This window comes from Syngnathus scovelli, chromosome 8, assembly GCF_024217435.2.
Source record: "Syngnathus scovelli strain Florida chromosome 8, RoL_Ssco_1.2, whole genome shotgun sequence".
NCBI lineage: Eukaryota > Metazoa > Chordata > Actinopteri > Syngnathiformes > Syngnathidae > Syngnathus > Syngnathus scovelli.
Genome location: NC_090854.1, coordinates 9707862 through 9727966, shown reverse-complemented (window position 1 = coordinate 9727966; position 20105 = coordinate 9707862). Strand labels below are relative to the sequence as shown.

Sequence of the window (20105 nt, the reverse complement as noted above, 5' to 3'; positions counted from 1 at the left end):
GAATTAACTAAAATAAAATCCAGATAAAATGTTGTGACTCACTTCCAAACTTGAGGTCTAATTGTCATTCTCTTGACAACCATTCTTCTCGCTCAGCCACCAGCTCACTTGTTATGCCAAAGCCACTCTCCGTGTTTGAATCATGAGGGTCGATCGACTATTTGACATCTTACAGCAAAGTTCAAAACTTTTTTTTTTTTACCCTCAAGTGCTTTGGCGGCTTTGGGTCAGCTGTCTCATTTATCACAGAGGCTTTGACTTTGCTGTCAAATTAGTTCATTGTTCAACTGCCAGTTGCTCCCAGGAGATGGTGAAAGAGGTCGATAGAATCGATGTACAATATAACATATATAAGAGGATTAAATATATTAACCACATAAGTGCTAATCGGGGGGAAGGTGGTGTAAAATAACCCCCTGGTGATGAAATCCACGTGCATTTTGCTTGGTTTGAAATTGCCTTGGATGAAATCAATTTGTCGCTAGTGTATTGTAGCAGTGCACTTATTGATTTTCCCGGCTTCCTCGCTGAGTGCTGTGAATAGACTCTGCGGACTTGAGGGGGGTGGGGGCTAAAGGATGGGGTAGAGGAGGTCCCCTGGCTGAGGATAGGACTCCCTCCGATGCACCTTTCAATCAAGCTTAGCCAACTTAAGCGCAAAAAATGTTAGGAAAACAGTTTGGGGATGTTCTGTGAACACAAAGTGAATTAGAAATCAAAGTTGAGGGTGTTTATTCAATATTTAGGATCTTACAAACAATCTTACCTTAAATGTAAACAATGTGAAATTGTGTGTTTTCAAATAAACATGAACCCCGTCGAAGAATACTTTCAGAGCCCGACTAAAAAAAAAAAAAACCTCAAATCAGTTTTCTGATTGAACACAATTTGCACCCCCCCCGTACTCATTTTAGCTACAATATCTTCTTTCTTGTTTGTTCAATGTTGTTGATTCATCTTTCTAAACGCCTCTACGCCTGCACTGCGTCTGTCCAAAAATGAAACTTCCAAACTGAGGCCCCATCTGCTGAATGATCTTCTCTCATTGCACGCATGTACAGAAGCCCGCAGTATACGCCAAAGGCATTATCCACTTCTTCATGGCCCATCTGCTCTTTCTTTATTTGTCTCATTTACTGTCTCACTTTCATTTCTTCTCACTCTCCTTTTGGCTCTCAGTCCCTCATTTGTTTCACTTCATGCTCCTGATTTTCCATATCGATACCTTGCGTGAAGAACAAGCAATGTTATGCTTATATTTGTTTCCGACATGTAAAGTGCGCCTGATGAATACTCTGAATTTATAAATAAAGAACTGCTGGTATTCGGCTCATTTAAGAGTCACAGGGTCAATGAGGAACGTAAAGCTAAATGATGGGCAAGACAACGGATGGATGGTCAAGGTGAAATAGGACAATTTGAGTCCTGTGGCCATGTGCATCTGAGGAAAGGGCATTTAATTGCTACCACCTTCTGATCTCCAACCATTCAGTATCTACTAAGAGAAGAAAAAAAAAAAAGAGCAATTACGCCAACGGAATCAAGTTGAGCTCAGTGTGCATTAGCAGAATTCAGTTGAGCCGTTTGCCTGGCAGCACACAGACCTCAGGTCTCCTTCAATTGTCTGACTAATTGATTACTTCCCATGCAATTACTCCCATGTCACACTCAATATTTCACTTCTTCAGGAAGGGTGAAAGCGGGACATTCTTTTTGAAGGACGACATTCATATTGTCACATTTGCAAGTCCCTTAATGTGAATCTTGAAGAAGCGAGTGTTAAATTGAAGTCCAAAACTGGCCATCACTTGTGCTTTCTATCAATTGATTCCTCAGTAATGCCGCTCTGTGATGGAGATACTGAGGCTAGAGATAGAAGGTGGTTTGCTGATAAATGTGAAACAAGTGATACATTCCTTGAAACGTTTTTTTTTCTGCCACTTCTAAGTAGAAATTGGCATAAATTGGTTTATAAACACTAAATATTTGTGTAAATCCAAATTAGGAGTAATTTAATTAACAGACTTTCCTTCGGGATCAATTTTGTTCTAATCTAATGGGCGCCATAAAAATATCAGGCATAAATGAGGGAATGATTGCTCACGAAACCCCTTCACGTTTTCAATATTAACCATTAATTTCCAAACTATAATCATCACACAAGTTAAATAGCCGCAATGAATGCACTTGGACTTCTCACCCGCCGACCCTAGACTAGCCTCTGGCACCTTAATAATTGATATAATGTACATATTTTTATTCCCTCTGAGCCTGGAGTCTTTGGTTAGTGGAGCACATATTGATGGGAGCAGTGGTGGGTAATGGAACATGAAAAGGACTCTCGTGTGCATCTCAGCTTTCCACAGGGATAGAAAGGGTGTTACTGCATGCAACACCAAGCATGATCATAATTCATTTTCAGACACCATTATCTGCTTGAAATCCATATTTTGTTTGTTTTTTTAGTTCATTGTTAGTAATTTTACTGATCTATGCCATTGTCCCTTAAAAAATACACTTAACTCAGAATTTGGCCATTTTCAGAATCAGAATCAGACACTAGAAAAATTGTTCAAATATTATAAAAAGATGCATGGTAATAAAAATTGCTAGCAATATCTGTAGTTTTTAAAAATGAAGACAATTTTCAATTTTAGCATTGACACATGAAGTCAATGCACAATTTGTCTTCGCGGGCCAGATAAAATCATGTGACGGGCCGTATCTGACCCCCGGGCCTTGAGTTTGACACCTACATACGTACATTATAGATTTTTTTCCAGTGCTTTTTTTTTTTTTTTTTTTTAAGGACATGATATTGATCATTTGCTGCAGGTACACGTCAAATATCTATGTTTAGTTGGGATGTCAGTCATGAGAAACTTGATAGTTGAGGTCAAAATGTTCCACAATACCCACAGAAATGCAGTTGTCCGTTTCCCTGTTCAGCTGTATCTAAGGTCAATAAATTGTTGTCTTCATTTTCAGACCTTGTCTTCAATCCTGTTCAATTTATCATTTGACCTGCTCTATCAAGATGATCAGTACCTTCTTTTCTTTTTATAAGACTCTACTTGGTTGTTATTGATTCTTGCCCTCTGGTCTAACCATCTGACTTGTTGTCGCCTTAGTCAAGCACATGCTAACAGCCTTTGCAAACAACTAATTTGGTGTTCTTTATTTTACCTACGTGCTTTCTCCTTTCTCCAGCCTTGTGTCTTTGACTTCTGCTGTTTAATTTTGCTTATTTTGGAGACAGGCTCATTTTTATTCAAGCATTAGGCTGATCACACATCAGCCCTGATAAGCTAAATGGCCCTCTGCCGTTTCACCTGAAGGTCTTTTTTGCTCGTATTTTAATCATTGACTGCCTTGATAATATTCTCTTTCCTGTCTTTTTGTCTCCATTTATTTTCTTTTGTTTTCCATTCTTTCGCAGAGATTTATCTTATCAGTGTATAGGCCTTCTGCTTTTCCATAAAACACAGCTCACCAAGGTTTTATACCAATTTAAGATTAAAGAAAGCAAGCAAGGACGCAATCCTATTGTATATCTCACAACCATACTGTCATAATTTACTGTTTTGTTTTTCTTTTTTCTTGAGGATGGGGGGGTGGTCTCCTCATCTTTAAGCGGATGTGCAGCCTTGCTTCGGTTTAATACTATAATCCCTAAATTGCCCGCCTATCATCCACCCTCCCGTGACAATTGATCTGGAAAAAAAAAATCCTTTAATGTAATATAAAGGTTTAAATGATTCAATGTATTATAGCAGTGTATGTATTACAATTACTTGCGTCTAAAACTTGACACCAATCTGATATTTTGCAGCATATGCACATTTTGTGATCACTTGTGTGCTTCTGTTAATCGATATCACTGCTTTCCATTCTGGCAAGATATTGTATACACAAAATACCAAAAGGTTTAAGAATCAATCTTAGTGGTATCAAAGCATATTCAAAGTTTCGGATTACACAAAGTGAATGATTTATGTCTAGTATGTACTTTTGAGTATTTTTTTGCTGGGTTTCCTTTTGAAAGTCATTGGCATCCTTATTAAGAAAAATACATTTGAGAGCAGAATTAATGGTAGTCACACGAGGTACTTCCAATCCGTGATATGAATTATTCCAGTTGTCCAACACAAGAATAAACAATCCCATGTTTCTCCTACGCAAATCTTCAACAATCTTCTCAAGACTTAATTTATTCATTCTCACAGACTCATTAACATGTTCTTTTTTTTCCCCTCATCATTGGTTCATTATTTGCCTCGCATTCTTAATCATATTCATCCCCCCGCTGCAATAATAAAACACAGAGAAACACTCACAGCAGACGCTTACCGCCGATATAAGTGCCCGCATGCATTCGTTCTGCCTCCCTGAATTTCTTATTGTTTTCCTCCAGTAGTCATGCACTGCGTTGTTGTCCATTATTTTTCCTGTTCGTCGTATTCACAAATGAGTACAGATTTTATTTTTCACTACAAGCGCTTGATAATAAACACTTTAGCTACAGTACATCAACAAACCAAACTGTTTTTTTGCCCAAAACAATCATTAATGCTGTAGAATTGAACAATTGATTTCCCCTGGCCACAAATTGCACTTAATGGTTAATAAAAATAAACCCTGACTGAGTTCTACATGTTTTTCATAGCGTGTTATGTAATATGATTGTGTCCATTATTCATCTCAGATGGCACAGGAGACATTATGCATATTTTATTTTTAATTTAAATTTTCTTTTAATACTTCAAGTATGACATTGAAGGAGCATATGATCCATTGTTGGCTCCAACTAATTGATTTTTTTTCCTCTTTGATCTTTACAGAGATCCTAAGTGGAGGTGTCTATGTTCACCAAAACAACTTCCTGTGTCACGCGGACACCATTCATTGGCAGGACATTGTCAAGAACTCAGGTGTCTATCCCGTGGTTGTGCCCACAAACAGTAGTACCACATGTGAGTATCAAAATACGCAAATTGAACTGAACCGGAATTTTATTATTTTGTTTCACTTTTTTATTTCCATTAAGCTTGACATCTGCACAACATGTCTTACTTGCCCTTCCTAGTTTGGAAGCGAACTCAGCAACGCAATCTTCAGGGACTGTTTAAAGATCACTGCAAAATATGAGGGTAGTACCGGGACATGTTTATTGTGAGTCACTAAGAATTTATTAGATGAGAGAGATCAAATCTTGAGCTTTAAATGAAATCTGGTCTGATTTGATTTCACAGGCCGACAGATTCTGAGGCAACAACTCAGAGCACGCTGTCATTTTGTCATTTGTTTTTCTGCGCCGCTTTAAATGCAGTCCACCTCTTCTTGAGATCTGTCAACACGCTAGAGGGAGTCAGGCCGAAGGAGGAGGGAGAAAAAATAGCAATAGGCTAGAGAAATGTATACGACAATGTTGGGCATAAAGTGAAAGAGAACCATGGTGTGGCGATGCATTAGGGAGGGTAGATGGAGAATGAAAGTATGCAGTGGAAAGGCGGAAAATGGAGACTTATGTTGGGTATGAGAGTAAATCTCGGCGCTAATAGCTCTCATCTGGAGAGGCTGATGGACAGAGGACAGCACTCTTGCACTTATACAGGCTCACTTCCCTCTCACTCAATTACCAGACAGTCAATTAAGCTCTCCAAAACCAGCCAAATTTGCACTGAGTAAAGTTTGAAAAGTATGACGGGTTTTTTTTGTTTTGTTTTTTTACTTCTGTGTGATGTGTAGAGGTTTTTTTGGTGTGTTTTGTCAAGAAAACTAATCATGAGTATTCCGTATTTTTTTGCAGGTCAGAAGTGCCATCGATCCTGTAATGGTCGTTGCTGGGGACCTAAACAAGATCAGTGTCAAACCTGTGAGTTATTTAATCATAATAAATTAATTAGAATTACTCCAAGTCACTTTTGAAAAGAATGTTTTGTTTGCATTTCTCGTTCAGACATCTCGGGCTGTGTTTTGCTGCCATAACACTTACTGATTCTTAAATGAGTAGTTTATTCAGATACCATTACTAGTCTGTGCAGTCGCACCCCAAAAAGTTGAGATTATCATAGAGTGTGTGCCTGCTGTCATCTCTTCTCATCACTGTATTCAATTAACATCCCATCCTATCAGTCACTTTCCGTGTGAATGCATCTTTATGGGGACAAAACTGCATGTTATTATCTGGTATGTGCGATTACCACTTTGGAACTCGGACTTAGCCGATAAGGAGTGTGGACTAGAATGCTGATTGTTACACAATTTTTTTTGGTTCATCTTCTGGGTATTGTCACAGAGGAAGAGAAAATGACTTCCCAAACTGTTCACAAAAGAATTTCTCAAAATGGCTTGGTAAGAAGAGGTCTTCCGATAACCCCGACGATTATGGGGTGTGACGCAACTCTGATCATGACTCTCCTCATATAAAGATCTATGTTTGTTTGTGAATGATTAGCACTCTACAGTGGACAATCCCAATGCCAGCTATTGTCTTTTTACTTCACATTTTTTCTTGGCAATTCTCTCCACAGGTTAAATTAAATAAGCACAGATGTGGCAATTGACCCCCATACATTGTTTTGTTTGTTTTATGTCCCAGCTACTCCTATTTGATCGCTTTTTTCCTTGACATCCATTTTCTCATCTGTCGTCCATCTCTCTGGTCACACCACCTAATCTCGGGCTTTCAACGTGGGTAGATCTTGATGTAGTTGTCTCGTGGTCATGATCCCATTAAGATAATGAGGAATGAACTTGGAGATCACTGCTAGCAACATGTTACAGATGAGCCGCGGATAAGCACTGGGGGCCCGTCCGTCTTGTTTCCCATTATCATGCTTTCTATCTCACACCAGACACAGGCATGTGATGATTCATCCTTGATTGCCTTACTTGCGCTCACAACCTTTTCGTTCTGTTTTGCTTAACTGCGCCAAATGATAAGGAAAATGAGCTGACATTTTCAGATGTAATTATAAACATATCTGGGAAATAAAGAGTACTCAGTAAAATGGAAGATTTAGGCTAACCTTTAGCCTATATGGGGTTCTCCTTGTACTTTTTATTTTTTGACTGACTTGTGCGCCACGTTATGCCAAAAGTCACCACAGGTGCTTGCGTCTTCGTCTTTGTCTGGCAACAGCAGGTCGCTTCCTCATTTTTCGCCCCATTTCACTTCACAGTCGCAGAGTCTGTAGGTCGGCTTTGCTCGGTGTTGACCACACAATTAACAATGTGTGAAACAGTTTGTCAATTAATTAATTGTTAGCCCCACACCCTTTCCGAGCAAGCCCGGAACGAAAAATTACTCTCAATAAAGACAAGATTACAGAATTATCGGGCAGTTTAGGGAATTTGCACTATTGAGTCATTGGGGGAGAAAAGTTTAGAAGCACACTCACTTATAGACTTTTATATTATGATCAAATCATCATCAAGTCAACATTGCAAAGGTGCACAGACATTATCAGACCTCTCTTGTTCAGTTCATTTGTTTGTCACCTTTTAAAAATGGAGGATGTGACGAATGCTGTTAGCCACAATTTATTGAAATTGAAGCTTCCGGGCATGCTTTTAGCGATGCATTGTTTTTCATTATAAAAGAAAATACTCAAATCAGCGTGGTGTCTTGTCCTGGTCATTTGGTTGAAAAGCATTCTAAAATAAAGTCAGCCATTTTATTTTGAACCACACACCTGAAATGATAGTTCATTCAAAAGTGACTGAGTACATGTTAAACAACCCTCAGAGTGCTGTTTAAAGATTTTCCTGGGTCCTTTATGTAATTTCTATATCCACAGTAACTAAGACGGTGTGTGCTGTGCAGTGCGATGGCCGCTGTTTTGGCCCCTATGTGAGTGACTGCTGCCATCGTGAGTGTGCAGGTGGCTGCTTTGGTCCAAAAGACACTGACTGCTTTGTGAGTACACACACACACACACACGCACACACACACGCACACAAACACACACACACACACACACATACATGCACACAGCTCTGGATTTCGAAATCTACCACAAGACCATTTACTGTAAATAGTAGTTATTGTATTTTTGTAATCTTCAGTCTTTTCTTACTAACTGTGCGATATTTTGTTTTGTCAATAGGCATGCACTAACTTCAACGACAGCGGGGCGTGCGTGACGCAGTGTCCACAGCCATTTTTGTACAACCCCACCACCTTCCAGGTTGAACACAACCCTCGGGCAAAATATACTTACGGAGCCTTCTGTGTCAAGAAATGTCCACGTATGTCTGAACAATGGCCACCTACAGGATTATTTTCTATATTTAGAACCTTTGTGTTTATATGTTTGTTCAAATAATCAATCAAGAGAATTGCTTCTAAGATGGCTCTGTTCCTTTTCAAAATAAAAGACAGCAGTTTATGTGTAGCTTAAAAAAAAAATCTTGTCTTTTCCACCATTGTGAGTCAGACAGAAGAAAGTGACATTTCACCCTTTTTTTTTATTAAAAGTACCCTGCCTGTATAACAATCTGTAGTTGACATTTACAGTTAAATGTTTTTTCAGATAACTTTGTGGTGGACCAGAGCTCCTGTGTGCGAGCGTGTCCTAGTAACACCATGGAGGTGGAGGAGAACCGCATCAAGATGTGCATTCCTTGTTCCGACATCTGCCCAAAAGGTGATTTTTTTTTTTTTTTTTTTTTTTTTTTAGGTGGGTGTGGTTGTAAAAATCAAGATACTTTTTAAAAGGTTTGTGTGGCATTTTTCCCCCTAAAAATGTGCAATACCATATCCTTGGCTTAATTTATAAAAAAATTTAATTTCCCGGCTTGACTAACTTAATGCATTTTGCTGTCTTACTGTGTTTTGCAGCTTGCGATGGCATCGGAACTGCAAGTTTACAGATGGCTCAGACAGTGGACTCCAGCAACATTGACAAGTTTGTAAATTGCACAAAAATAAATGGCAATTTGATTTTTCTCATCACTGGAATTAAAGGGTGAGAACATACTCATAATTGATTGTATCAAAAATGAAAAAAAAAATTAAGTTGAAGAATAACAACTTTGTTCCTATTCTTTTGTTGTCTCGTTATCATTCACAGGGATGTCTATAATGACATTGAAGCTTTGGATCCAGAAAAACTGAATGTGTTCCGCACTGTTAGAGAAATTACCGGTAAGTTTTGTTCAAGCACTGCTCTAAATAAGTAAACATTTGTAATTCACAAAATCATTTTATTTAATTTTTTTGATGGTTCATGTACCAGATTTTAGAAGCTCTTTGACTGACATGTTATTTTATTGCTAAAGTTGAATGTTTAATATGTGTGGATTTTAACAGTACTGTTTCAATAAATAGAAATAAAAAAGATAATGTACTTTTAAAAATAGTACTGCTAAATTATTAATACTGAATATTTTACTGAATATTAACACATTTTATATACTCACTGTTTGTTTTGGAAGAACGGCAATGACAGAAGATTTTCTTTGTTTTTATTCATGCATATTCTGGCTTCCAGCGAAGTTACAAGCATCAAGTTGGAATTTGAACAGAATTACCTCTATTTTTTTAGATGTGTACCTCGTTTCTATATTTGCCTGAGATAAAGCAAAACTACCCTTGCAGTAATTTGATCATCAGATTCTTACTTGCCCCATTTTCCCTTTCCTCCACAATTTGGATTTTATGCTAATCCTGCTAACATACAAGCAATGATGGTTTCCTTGGCAGAGGCACCATTTGGTCTTCAGAAATGTGCAAATCCTTTTTTTTATTTTTTATTTTTATTTTTTTCTCGGTGCATATAGAGTGTGTTTTGCTTTAAGTGTTTGGCTAAGTCTTGTTACCATTCTCCCGCTAGAGACGCTCCACACTGAGGACAGACATAGCAGCATAAGTTGAATATCTGATGAGTCTTTCAATCTGCTGCTTTTCCCTTGAGGAGGTGCCTAGCCTTCAGTTACACGTTTCCAGTCTTGCCTTCATACACCATGAAGAAAACATGTGGCTTGCATCATGAATCCTTCAGCAACTCATACCTTTCCTTCATCTTGTCATTAATTTACTTGCTGATAGTCAAGGACAAAATACAAATTTAATCATAATAAATGAATCCATTTTAGAAAGGTGTTTCTTATCATGAATTACAATTTTGTTTTGATTAGTGGGTGTTGAAACCAAACAGGACTTTGTAAGAGAGTCTGTGTCCCCTCAGCTTGTCATCTCCCTGAGCTGTCACGACTACAAGACATTTGACGGAGGCAGCCAACCTGCCTCTGTGACCTCAAGGTCACAAGTGCTTTTCCTTCTGCTTTTAAATGAGCCAATCCGACACATAACACACTCGTCTTGCTTTCTTCTCCACCCCCCACCCCCCCGCCCTTTTTTTTTTTTTTTATTGTCTCTTCGACATATTTATTGTTGAGTAGGCAATCGAATCAAAACAACCCGTCTTGTGCCGGCGTTCTCATGATTGGGACTGGTGCTATAATTACCACAACTCGAACCTACCGAAGCGTTGCTTGTGAGCGTTGACCCTTTCTTCCTAAGTGGCGACGTACATGTTGTAATTTGCTTTGGACATGAATGTGCTCTCAGCAGAATGTGTTGAAGTACGTGATCTTTTCCCTTTGCCTGGTGAGGGGGTGGGGGGGAGTAAGATCCTCCACCATTTGCTTTTTCAAACTCATGGTTAAAAAAGAGGAGGAATAGTTGACTGTCATTTAATATCCATTTGGACTGAAGCATGTTTCAGATATTTTGACATGTCTTCTTTAGAAGCACAGTCCTCACCTGAGTCTATAACAACTTCTGAAAATGTTACGCAATCTTATTACATGACACTTATTTTCTAAAATGTTTTTTAATCAAAATTACTTCTTCCTTAATGGCAGCAGTCTCTTATAATTTTAATAAAAATTCTTTCCTTGTAGCCATCTTGTTGGTAATCTCATTTTATTTTGTGTCTTCTCACATTTACCTAACTTTTGTCTTTTCTCATTTTTTTCATCAAACACTCTTAATATGCCTCCGACAGCACTCTGATGCTGCGGCTCTCCAGGGAGATCACTATAAACAAAAGAATGTCCACAAACTGATAAAGATGCCATTGAAGGTTATTGGCCTCTTGTTGACAGAAAAAAAACCAGGCTCCTTATTTGCCTCATCTCTTTTTTTACCTCTCAGCAACCTCCCTCCCCTTTCCTGAGTAAACATTATGCATCCTTCAAGAGGAGGAAAAAAAACATGCAGTTTAATTTAATGGAGTCTGATTGCTCATTGATTAGAGAAAGCAGAACACTGCCCATCTCATCCACAATGATTTTCTTGCTATCTCCACCACATCTTTGCTATGATGCAAGTGTTTGTCATTAAGGAAACATAACCAAAGTGTTGTTTTAATCTTCAAGAAAGGCTTTTTTTTCTTCATTGCATTTCAGTTCATTCCACCTCCCATCCATTATTCCACCTGATATTACTTTCTTACTCCCCCATCCACTTATTTTGTTTGTCTTCTGATATTGGCTAGAGGATTGTACCTCCTACTGGTCTCTACTGAATATTTCATAGTTTTCAATCCATTATTGAAAATCTTAAATGAGCCACATCCACCCTCTCGGCTCCCTCGTCTTTTTAAATGATTCAATGCCTGGGATGCGGATCGCTTAAAGGAAATGCAAAAAAATGTTGATGTATGGGAATTGATGAGACAGACACACAGCTGGCACCCAACTCTAGCCTTGAGCAGCGTGGTTACTATACGTATCCTGGAATGCTGCTATTTCTCGAGGGATGCCAACACACAAACACACACCATATTTTGTGTTCTGTCATTGGCAGTGACTCATTATAACCTGTGTTTGTGTCCCCATTTAGGATTTTTGAGCATCCAGTCTTGGCCCGACAACATAACAGACTTGAGTGTTTTCAGCAACTTGGTAACGATAGGGGGAAGATCGCTTTACAGGTATACAGGTTTTTTTTTTTTTTTTTTGTAACATCGCTCTGCAAAAGTTTGGTAAATTCCATGAAAACTGTGTTATGTGCAAAAATAAACTTTCATTAAAAAAAAAAAATAAATAAATAAACACAGTTGAATTGGTTGTATAACCACACTTAAACATTTTTAAATACTTTGTAAACACATTTTACATGATTTGTAACACTTTCACAACAGCCTTTGCCATAACAGCGTGTTACAAAAAGATAATACGATAAAGTCTGCTTATGTGTTGTACTGTTCTTGGTGTTTCTGAAATGTCGGACAAGTGAATCATTAAAGATCATTAATTTTCCACTCATTTTTCTTCTTCGAATGTGCTCTAAAGATTTTCTCTGACATTTAAAAGAAAACTTAATGGATGTTCTCACGCGTGTCCACCAAGAATACCCAAACGCACAAAGAATACATTAGCAATAAGGTTTCTGCTCATAAGTTGGTATAACACAAATAGCTAGACATAGAAAGGAAATCACTTTTAAAAAAGTAAAATTAATATTCTGACCAAAACTTGGCTCTAAATTTGCACTTCACTTTCCTTCAACATTGTTGTTAATGTAGTCAGGGGAGAAATGATTTAATTAAATTCAAACAAAAAAAGAAGTGTGATCTTGAGTAAAGACAAACATCAGTCATATTCATTTCCATTCCCTTATATGTGATTCTTCTTCAACCTCTTCTTTTTGGTTTCCTTTCTTCCATCCGCCTACTCTTCCCCTCTCAGTGGAATCTCCCTGCTGGTGTTAAAGCAGCATGGCATCATATCACTTCAACTTCAGTCTCTCCGTGAGATCAGCGCAGGCAATGTGCACATTGTAGAGAATAGCCAGCTGTGCTACTACAACACAGTCAACTGGACCCGACTGTTCCGTGCGGCCAACCAGAAAGCTTTGACCCACAACAACAGAGACCCACGGGCGTGCTGTAAGTTCAGCTCTAAGGTCACAGAGAACAGAATCATGAAGAAAAAATCAAATAGCAATCAATAGCAAGCATGCTACACAAGTTAAATAGTTAAAGAGAATGTCACACTGCGAGAGGGTCAATGATATTTTTCAAAAGGCCACCGTTTGAAAGAGTTCATTACCGGATTTTGTATCATAAATCCTTCTGAGACGAAAGCCCCCGCTTGAGTGTTTTGACGCTAACCTGAAAATACCGTGTCAGCTCGAGACCCATCAACGTCTCTTTACCAGACGCATCAAAGGAGAAAAAAAGAAATGTTTTGATCCTCTAGTACGTGTTAAAAAATAAATGCAACCTTTTCTTTGAGTATTTCATTGTAAGCGGACCTGACAGACAAAGATGGAGCTTTCATCCTCATTTAGTTCACTTTTTTTGTGTGCAAGTTAGCAAAAAAAAAAAAAGTCACTTATGTTTATAAAGGTGACAAAGAGACACAACAAAGACAAAAGGTAAAATATTTACAGCAATACTGAGATGGTTGGTGACGCATTTTGGTTCATCTCATCCCAGGCGCCCTCATTGGTGCTTTAATTGGAGCTTTTCATGCTTTTCCAAGCATTCGACAATGTGTTTTTTTAGTATGCAGGTGCCACTTTAATCTCTTTGGCAGATGTGTATTTTTGGAAGCAGATGCCAATATATTTTACTGGTAACCAATTTAAAATGCCATCTTTTGGGGGATGCTGTGTTCTACTGTTGAACGACTTATTTCAAGCTGCCAGACCCTGAAGTTGGAATGTTCTCTCCTGATTTTCTATTCAAACAAACTGACTGAAAGAACACCCTCTCTGTCATTGTTGACTCTGTAGTTTTATAAAGGAGCAGCGTAGCTCCACACATTTTCACACTCACACTTTTTACATATACATTCAAAAGGATGAAGAATATATTAAACACAAACACAAAATTTTCCCCGCCAATATGTCTTATTAAAAATTGGTGGTTTAAATATTTTGTATCCAATCTACAATTATGAAACAATTTCACATTTGCATTTTTCATGACAATGTGTACAAATTGATTTTGTGTCTTGAGCAGCCAAGGAGCACCTGGTGTGCGATCCGTTATGTTCCAACTCTGGATGTTGGGGTCCCGGTCAAGACCAATGTCTCTCGTGCAGGGACTTTAGCAGGGGACAAGGTTGTGTGGAACAATGCAACCTGTATGAAGGGTAAGTCGTTCCTGACAATTTACAGGAATATCTTCTAGCCTTGCTTATTTATTCTTGACAAAACTGCAAGGTTTTTGAGATTAGCGATGAACAATTAATTACTTTTATGTAAACGATTTTTAACCGATGCTAAATGCTACATTATTATTATTATAATAATTGTAATAATAATCATTATTATTATTATTTTAATTTTATTGTTTTATTAATAATCACATGAGATTCAATACAAGAGCTGCATTTAGAATTCTGCCTATATAAAATGTATGAAATTGACTAGGCAATTACCAGAACTGATGATACTTTCCATGAAACATAATTGTGGCATAAGCTGTCAGTCATAAGTAAAGTTTCAGCAGTAGCTTTTAAGTCCGGCAATATTGTAAAGCCACTCAGGATAGTAATTAATAGTTGATAACTCCGACGGTTCAAAAGAACAATTTAAAGTGTGAAGGTAAGTCACTTTGAAGAGCAGCCCTGAGGAGTGTCATTAGGGGGATGTTTTGACTTTGAACATTTAGCTTGATGTTCTCCACCTCACACCCAACACAGCTTGTCCCTCTGGTGAGTTCGACCAATAACCCCCAAAATGATTCAACATAATAACTGATTGTTAGAAAGAACAATCTAGTGGTGGAAGAGGAAGAGGCGGACCGGAGGTGTGGACAGGGCGGGGGGGCTAGGCGTGTCACTGCGTGTCACAGTCACTGCTTGCGCACGGGGCCACGCCGTGCCTACCTGTCCAAAAAATCGTCAGCACCGCCTGCACCCTCACAGCACCATAAGCAATCCCTCACCGTGCCGTTGCTTATATTATAAATTACGGCAACGCAGTCTTGGGACACATCTGGGCAAGATGTCTGAATCTTCATTTTTGAACCAATTCAATTTTTAGCTACGTTTGTTTGAACTCCAACTGCTTAGGGGGGAGGCCCAACTGAATATTTCTTTTCACATCTTGCAGGTGTCCCAATACTGTTGCATATTGGACTGATCTATATCGGTGTGTTGCTCTTTATCTGAGACCCTCCGTGCACCGACCGGATGCATCAGAGGTGGAAAAGGGCTAAAAAAAAATAAAAATACAGTGACAACTCGGCAGCAGTGGCAAAAAATGTGGAAATATTATGAATACATATTAATATTATATATTGTGTAACTAGCTGCTGTTTGCATTGTCTTTCCCGCCCGACTTATCACTCAGGGAGATTCGTGAGTTTGCCAACGAGTCAATGTGTGTGGAGTGTGATCCCCAATGTGAGCGCGCTGACGGCAACTCTTTGACCTGCCACGGTTCGGTAAGTACGCTACTCGAGTCAGCAACCTGAATGTTGATGTGGAGATTATCGATCATCTCATATTAGGTGAGAAAATGGGTGATGGAATATTGCTCTTGTTAAAATGAAAAAAATATATATGCATAGTTAATTTCCAATAAAATACCGTAAATTTTACAAGTCTTACTTTTTACACTGCGTTTTTCTTTTTGGGGATTATAGCAAAGGCAGGCTTTTTTTTTTTGTATTATCTGCCTGACTTTGTCAGAGAGTGGGAAAAAAAAAAAGTTTCCATCTGGGTGTGCTGCACAGCACCCACGCTCAAGTGAAGACCTTTAAAAGCTTATCTTGCTGTTTGATTGACAGGTGTGGAGCGGTCAGGGCACAAGGTTGACAAACTACACTTTTCAGAAGATTGGTCAAGTCATTCTTGTAATCATTAAGGTTGCAAATGTCAGAGTTTTTATTGTGAAGCTTTTATAAGTATTTTTTTTTTTTCCCAGTTCCCTCAAATTTGCTGTTACGTGCAATTACTGCCTGGGACAAATTAGTGCTCAACCTTTATGTCTATCGGTGAAATATTAAAATAAAAAATGGGGTTGGTGTTTCAGTGTTTTTCAATAGATTGGCCTGACCATGTAAAAAAAAAAAAATATATATATATATATGATCTGATGTTTATCATTTTTTGCCCATTCGCAATACAAATACCAATAAACTATTGAAAGTTTTGTTCTTTTTTTTGTTTTCCCTTCTGAATTTTTTTTTCTCATGGCAAATAAGCCCTGAAAACGATTTTCTAAGCATTAAGTAGAATAAACTTATATATATTATTTAAATAAATTGCCACTATGAGAAAAAAAATGAATTAATCAATAAAATTAATTACTCACCTACCTCTATGTCCTAATTTTCTTTTCATCCAGCGAGCTGTCATTTTTATTTTTAATTCAAATTATGATTTTATGTGACATTCTGGGCCCATATGTTTAAAAAAAAAAGCTGTTAGTGCTACAGACATGTCTGCACCTGTGCACACAAGCCCTTTCCTCCCTCCCTTGTCTTCTGTCATGCAGTGTATGATGGGAATGTCTCACATTAACCTGTTGCACCCTTGTAGCAACCGCGTGTGCAGCAGCGGCGGCCAAATGGATTACGCCAATCGTGTTATGCTTGCAGAGCCCATAGCAATTACATTAGAGTTTACACAAAGTGATTTGATTGGCCTAATGCCCCGTGTAGTGTGTCCGGGGGACATGACCACATTTGTGAGCACGGCAGGCCGTGTTGTAGACGCCATATGAGATGACTGTCACGAGAAAGATCAATAAGGTTGTTTTTCTGAATGACAATCCCCTCTGCTTCAAACTCATTCACCTTCATACTGCTCTTAAATGGAATTATACATGTACAGTACTTTTCTAATCACAGAAAAAGCACAAGGCGATCTTGACAGTGGTTGGGTTGCAGCTAGGCTGAGGTCCTCAGATTGGATGGTTTGAGGATGAAATACAATGTGGTCATATATGAGTGTGGGTGCATGTGTGCCATTTGGCAATTAGGTGTTCTTCGTGCCTGTTGATTGTGTGAAAGAACACTTCTCTCCTTCCTTAACTCCTTCCTCGGATATATTAGTACCATAAATCCTCTTCGAGGCGGATTGTTATGGTCATAGTGAGTGCTTTGAGCAATGGTTATTATGAGCTTGCTCCTCTCACACTGCTTTATGTTTCTCATTTGCTTTTGGCCCTCCACACACACACACACACACACACTTGTTCATTCATTTATTTGTTAGAAATACTGGGTTTTGCTGATTATCTTGTGTTTTTTTTAAGGGTGTCAATTTTACTTTTACTTGTTATTCTAAACAAGATTGGTTAATTGAAGACTAAATTTTTGATGGATGGATGGATGGATGGATGGATGGATGGATGGATGGATGGATGGATGGATGGATGGATGGATGGATGGATGGATGGATGGATGGATGGATGGATGGATGGATGGATGGATGGATGGATGGATGGATGGATGGATGGATGGATGGATGGATGGATGGATGGATGGATGGATGGATGGATGGATGGATGGATGGATGGATGGATGGATGGATGGGCGGACAATTCCAAGTAACATGTTTGGACTTGATTTTCGTAATTGATTTTATAATTGATTGCTTTTATAATTTCACTACAGCCGCGTAAAAATATTTTTGTAATTATTTCTGCAGGGCCCAGAGAACTGTGAGAAATGCATCCATTTTAAGGATGGTCCTAACTGTGTGGAAAAGTGCCCAGACGGGGTGCAAGGCGCAAACAGTTTCATCTTTAAGTATGCAGAAAGCAACAATGAGTGTCATCCCTGCCATGCTAACTGCACACAAGGGTAAGTAATGAAAGACTTGATGAAGACGCTCATGTGTATTTTCAAATGCTGAAACTCGAGTATCATCAAAGGACTAAATTTGCAGGTTTTTTTGGCGTACAAATCAAAGAGTGACAAGAGTACTTAAGCAACATACCGTATATTTAGATTCTATTGTTACAATGATTCCTTTCTTCTCAATCTCATACTGCATTCTTCTAACATATATTTATATCATGAGATCTTTCAAGACCAGAGCAATAGAGGCGTGATAGAGAAAATGAGATAGAAGAGCGAATGAACAAAATGAGCCGAGTCCTTCACGTTTCTCTCCATCACTCACTCTAGCCACTCATCTCTCCATGTAATATTCAACACTGGTTGGTGAGGCTAGATTTTATATTTTACTCCACGGGGAGCGTGTGTCATTCGAGTGTGTTATTTCTCCTTTCCTGAGTGACAGCCCCCCGGCTCACTGGAGCATAACAATGTAGTCGTAAATGGAAAACACCGGGCTGACACTTTGTCACAGGTACAGCTTCATAAGCAGCTCTACCTCTCAAGAAGACAAGCCGGGGGAATTAGAGGGATCAGACAAAAATGAAGTGACAAAGCAGGACTTCAACCAATGTCCTGTATCCCTTATCCATTTTTAAAATTTATTTTCTATCTCGATCGCTTACATAAGCTGATCTGCTACGTGGAAAAAAAGTTTGCTTTAGTACCTCTTTTATTAGCTAAATATTTGTTAAAATGTGGCTGTGTATATTGTAAAACTGTAAAATTGTTTACATCCAATGAAATATATAATGGCACATTGAGATTTAATTTTAATTTGTTCCTTAACCATGCTCATAACACACTCATACACTTTTCAGACATCTTTTAACTTCCCTTCATTATGTTTTTGTAGGTGCACTGGGCCAAGACCCCAAGACTGTATTGGCTGGATGGACAGGTACAATATTAGTATTTTGTTACCGTCCAAACTCAAAACCGCAGCATGCTTGTAGTGCTGTGCAGAGAATACATAGAGACAATCACATCCATCTCCAACAGTGCATAACTGTTGAATTAGGTGTGTCAGATACAATTTTTTCTATTCTGATACGATACCGCTCTTGCAGCATAGCATACTGTCCAATACCACTACCGATCCAGCACAAGATCTGCTACCGATTCTACACGATATCAGCAGGAACAATACATGTATTAATTTATTTTCATTTATTTATTCCAATCAGATATTTTGGACATAGCCTGATAACATCCGATACTGCTTTTTTGGCTGATACGGGCTGGTATCTGATATTGATATCGGATCAGCACACCGTGACTGGCCAGTCCTGATATTATTCTCTCACCCAAACTCGTACTACTAAATGGCTTTTGAGTGAAATACAACAAAAATGATGAACCAGTAGGCCCTGCGCAACATCAGTGACCTCTGACCTTTGTGTGTACGAAAGGACAAAGAAATCACGCATATACAAAAATCTTGTGGAAAATCTTTATAGAAGAGTGGGAGTTGTTATAGCTGCCAAGTGGGAGGGTGATTTCACCTTATTTCTATTTTCACTTCCTGTTGCCCATCTATTTTTAGCAGCTTCTTCACTGATGAATAGGCATCCTTTTACTGAGGGCAAATGATGGTGAAGTAGATAACTACAAATCCTGGGGAAGCTTTAGAGAACTGATGAAAATCTCGACTTTTCTACTCACCACTGAGACACACGGCTAACAGGATAAAGAAGGAGCAGCAGCCGAATGTAACTCAGCTGACCTGTTGAGCGGATCAGCTCTTATCAGATCTCTGATAGCAGTTGCTGTGCTACATTCAACGTCGAGCTCATCCAGTAGCTTGGGTGTCACATGTCTTGTAAATCTGCCGCCCAATGGCAGCGTTGCCTTTTGAGCATGATTTGAAGCGGCTTATCACACATTCATTATCACAATAGGCCAATATTTCAGTGAAAGGACATTTGATTAAGATGTCACTCTGTATTCACTCGGTAAAATTGACTATTCTCATCCGTGGTTCTTTATCATTTTATTTAATCAAGGCTGCCTTCTTTGATGGACTTTGTTACATATTTCTGATGTTGATGTTTGTCTGTGGCAGGAAAAAAAAAAAGATAATGTGATGTAGATTTACAGGAACATTATTGAGTCACGTAAAGGGCATTGCATCCATCCATTGTCTACCACAGGGGTCACCGACCTTTCTTAAACCGAGAGCTACTTCCTGGGTACTGATTAAGGCAAAGGGCTACCAGTTTGACACACACTTCTGAAATAGCCAATTTGCTCAATTTGGCTTTCACTACATGTAAGTGTGATTTTAAC

General features: G+C 38.6%; 1 protein-coding gene across 3 annotated transcripts in view; it reads left to right on the top strand.

The window, feature by feature from the left end:
* Nucleotides 1-20105, top strand: part of LOC125973651 (receptor tyrosine-protein kinase erbB-4) — a 106032-nt gene that overhangs the window by 64008 nt on the left and 21919 nt on the right. For 2 of the 3 annotated variants that reach the window (XM_049728071.2, XM_049728070.2), the window contains exons 4-16: nt 4842-4973; nt 5810-5875; nt 7803-7921; nt 8112-8253; nt 8538-8651; nt 8846-8972; nt 9078-9151; nt 11855-11945; nt 12703-12902; nt 13983-14115; nt 15320-15413; nt 17626-17780; nt 18673-18717. In XM_049728071.2, coding sequence (XP_049584028.1) covers nt 4842-4973; nt 5810-5875; nt 7803-7921; nt 8112-8253; nt 8538-8651; nt 8846-8972; nt 9078-9151; nt 11855-11945; nt 12703-12902; nt 13983-14115; nt 15320-15413; nt 17626-17780; nt 18673-18717 — 1492 coding nt within the window. The remainder of the gene's footprint in view (nt 1-4841; nt 4974-5809; nt 5876-7802; nt 7922-8111; nt 8254-8537; nt 8652-8845; nt 8973-9077; nt 9152-11854; nt 11946-12702; nt 12903-13982; nt 14116-15319; nt 15414-17625; nt 17781-18672; nt 18718-20105) is intronic. The other variant, XM_049728073.2, reaches the window with a different exon arrangement.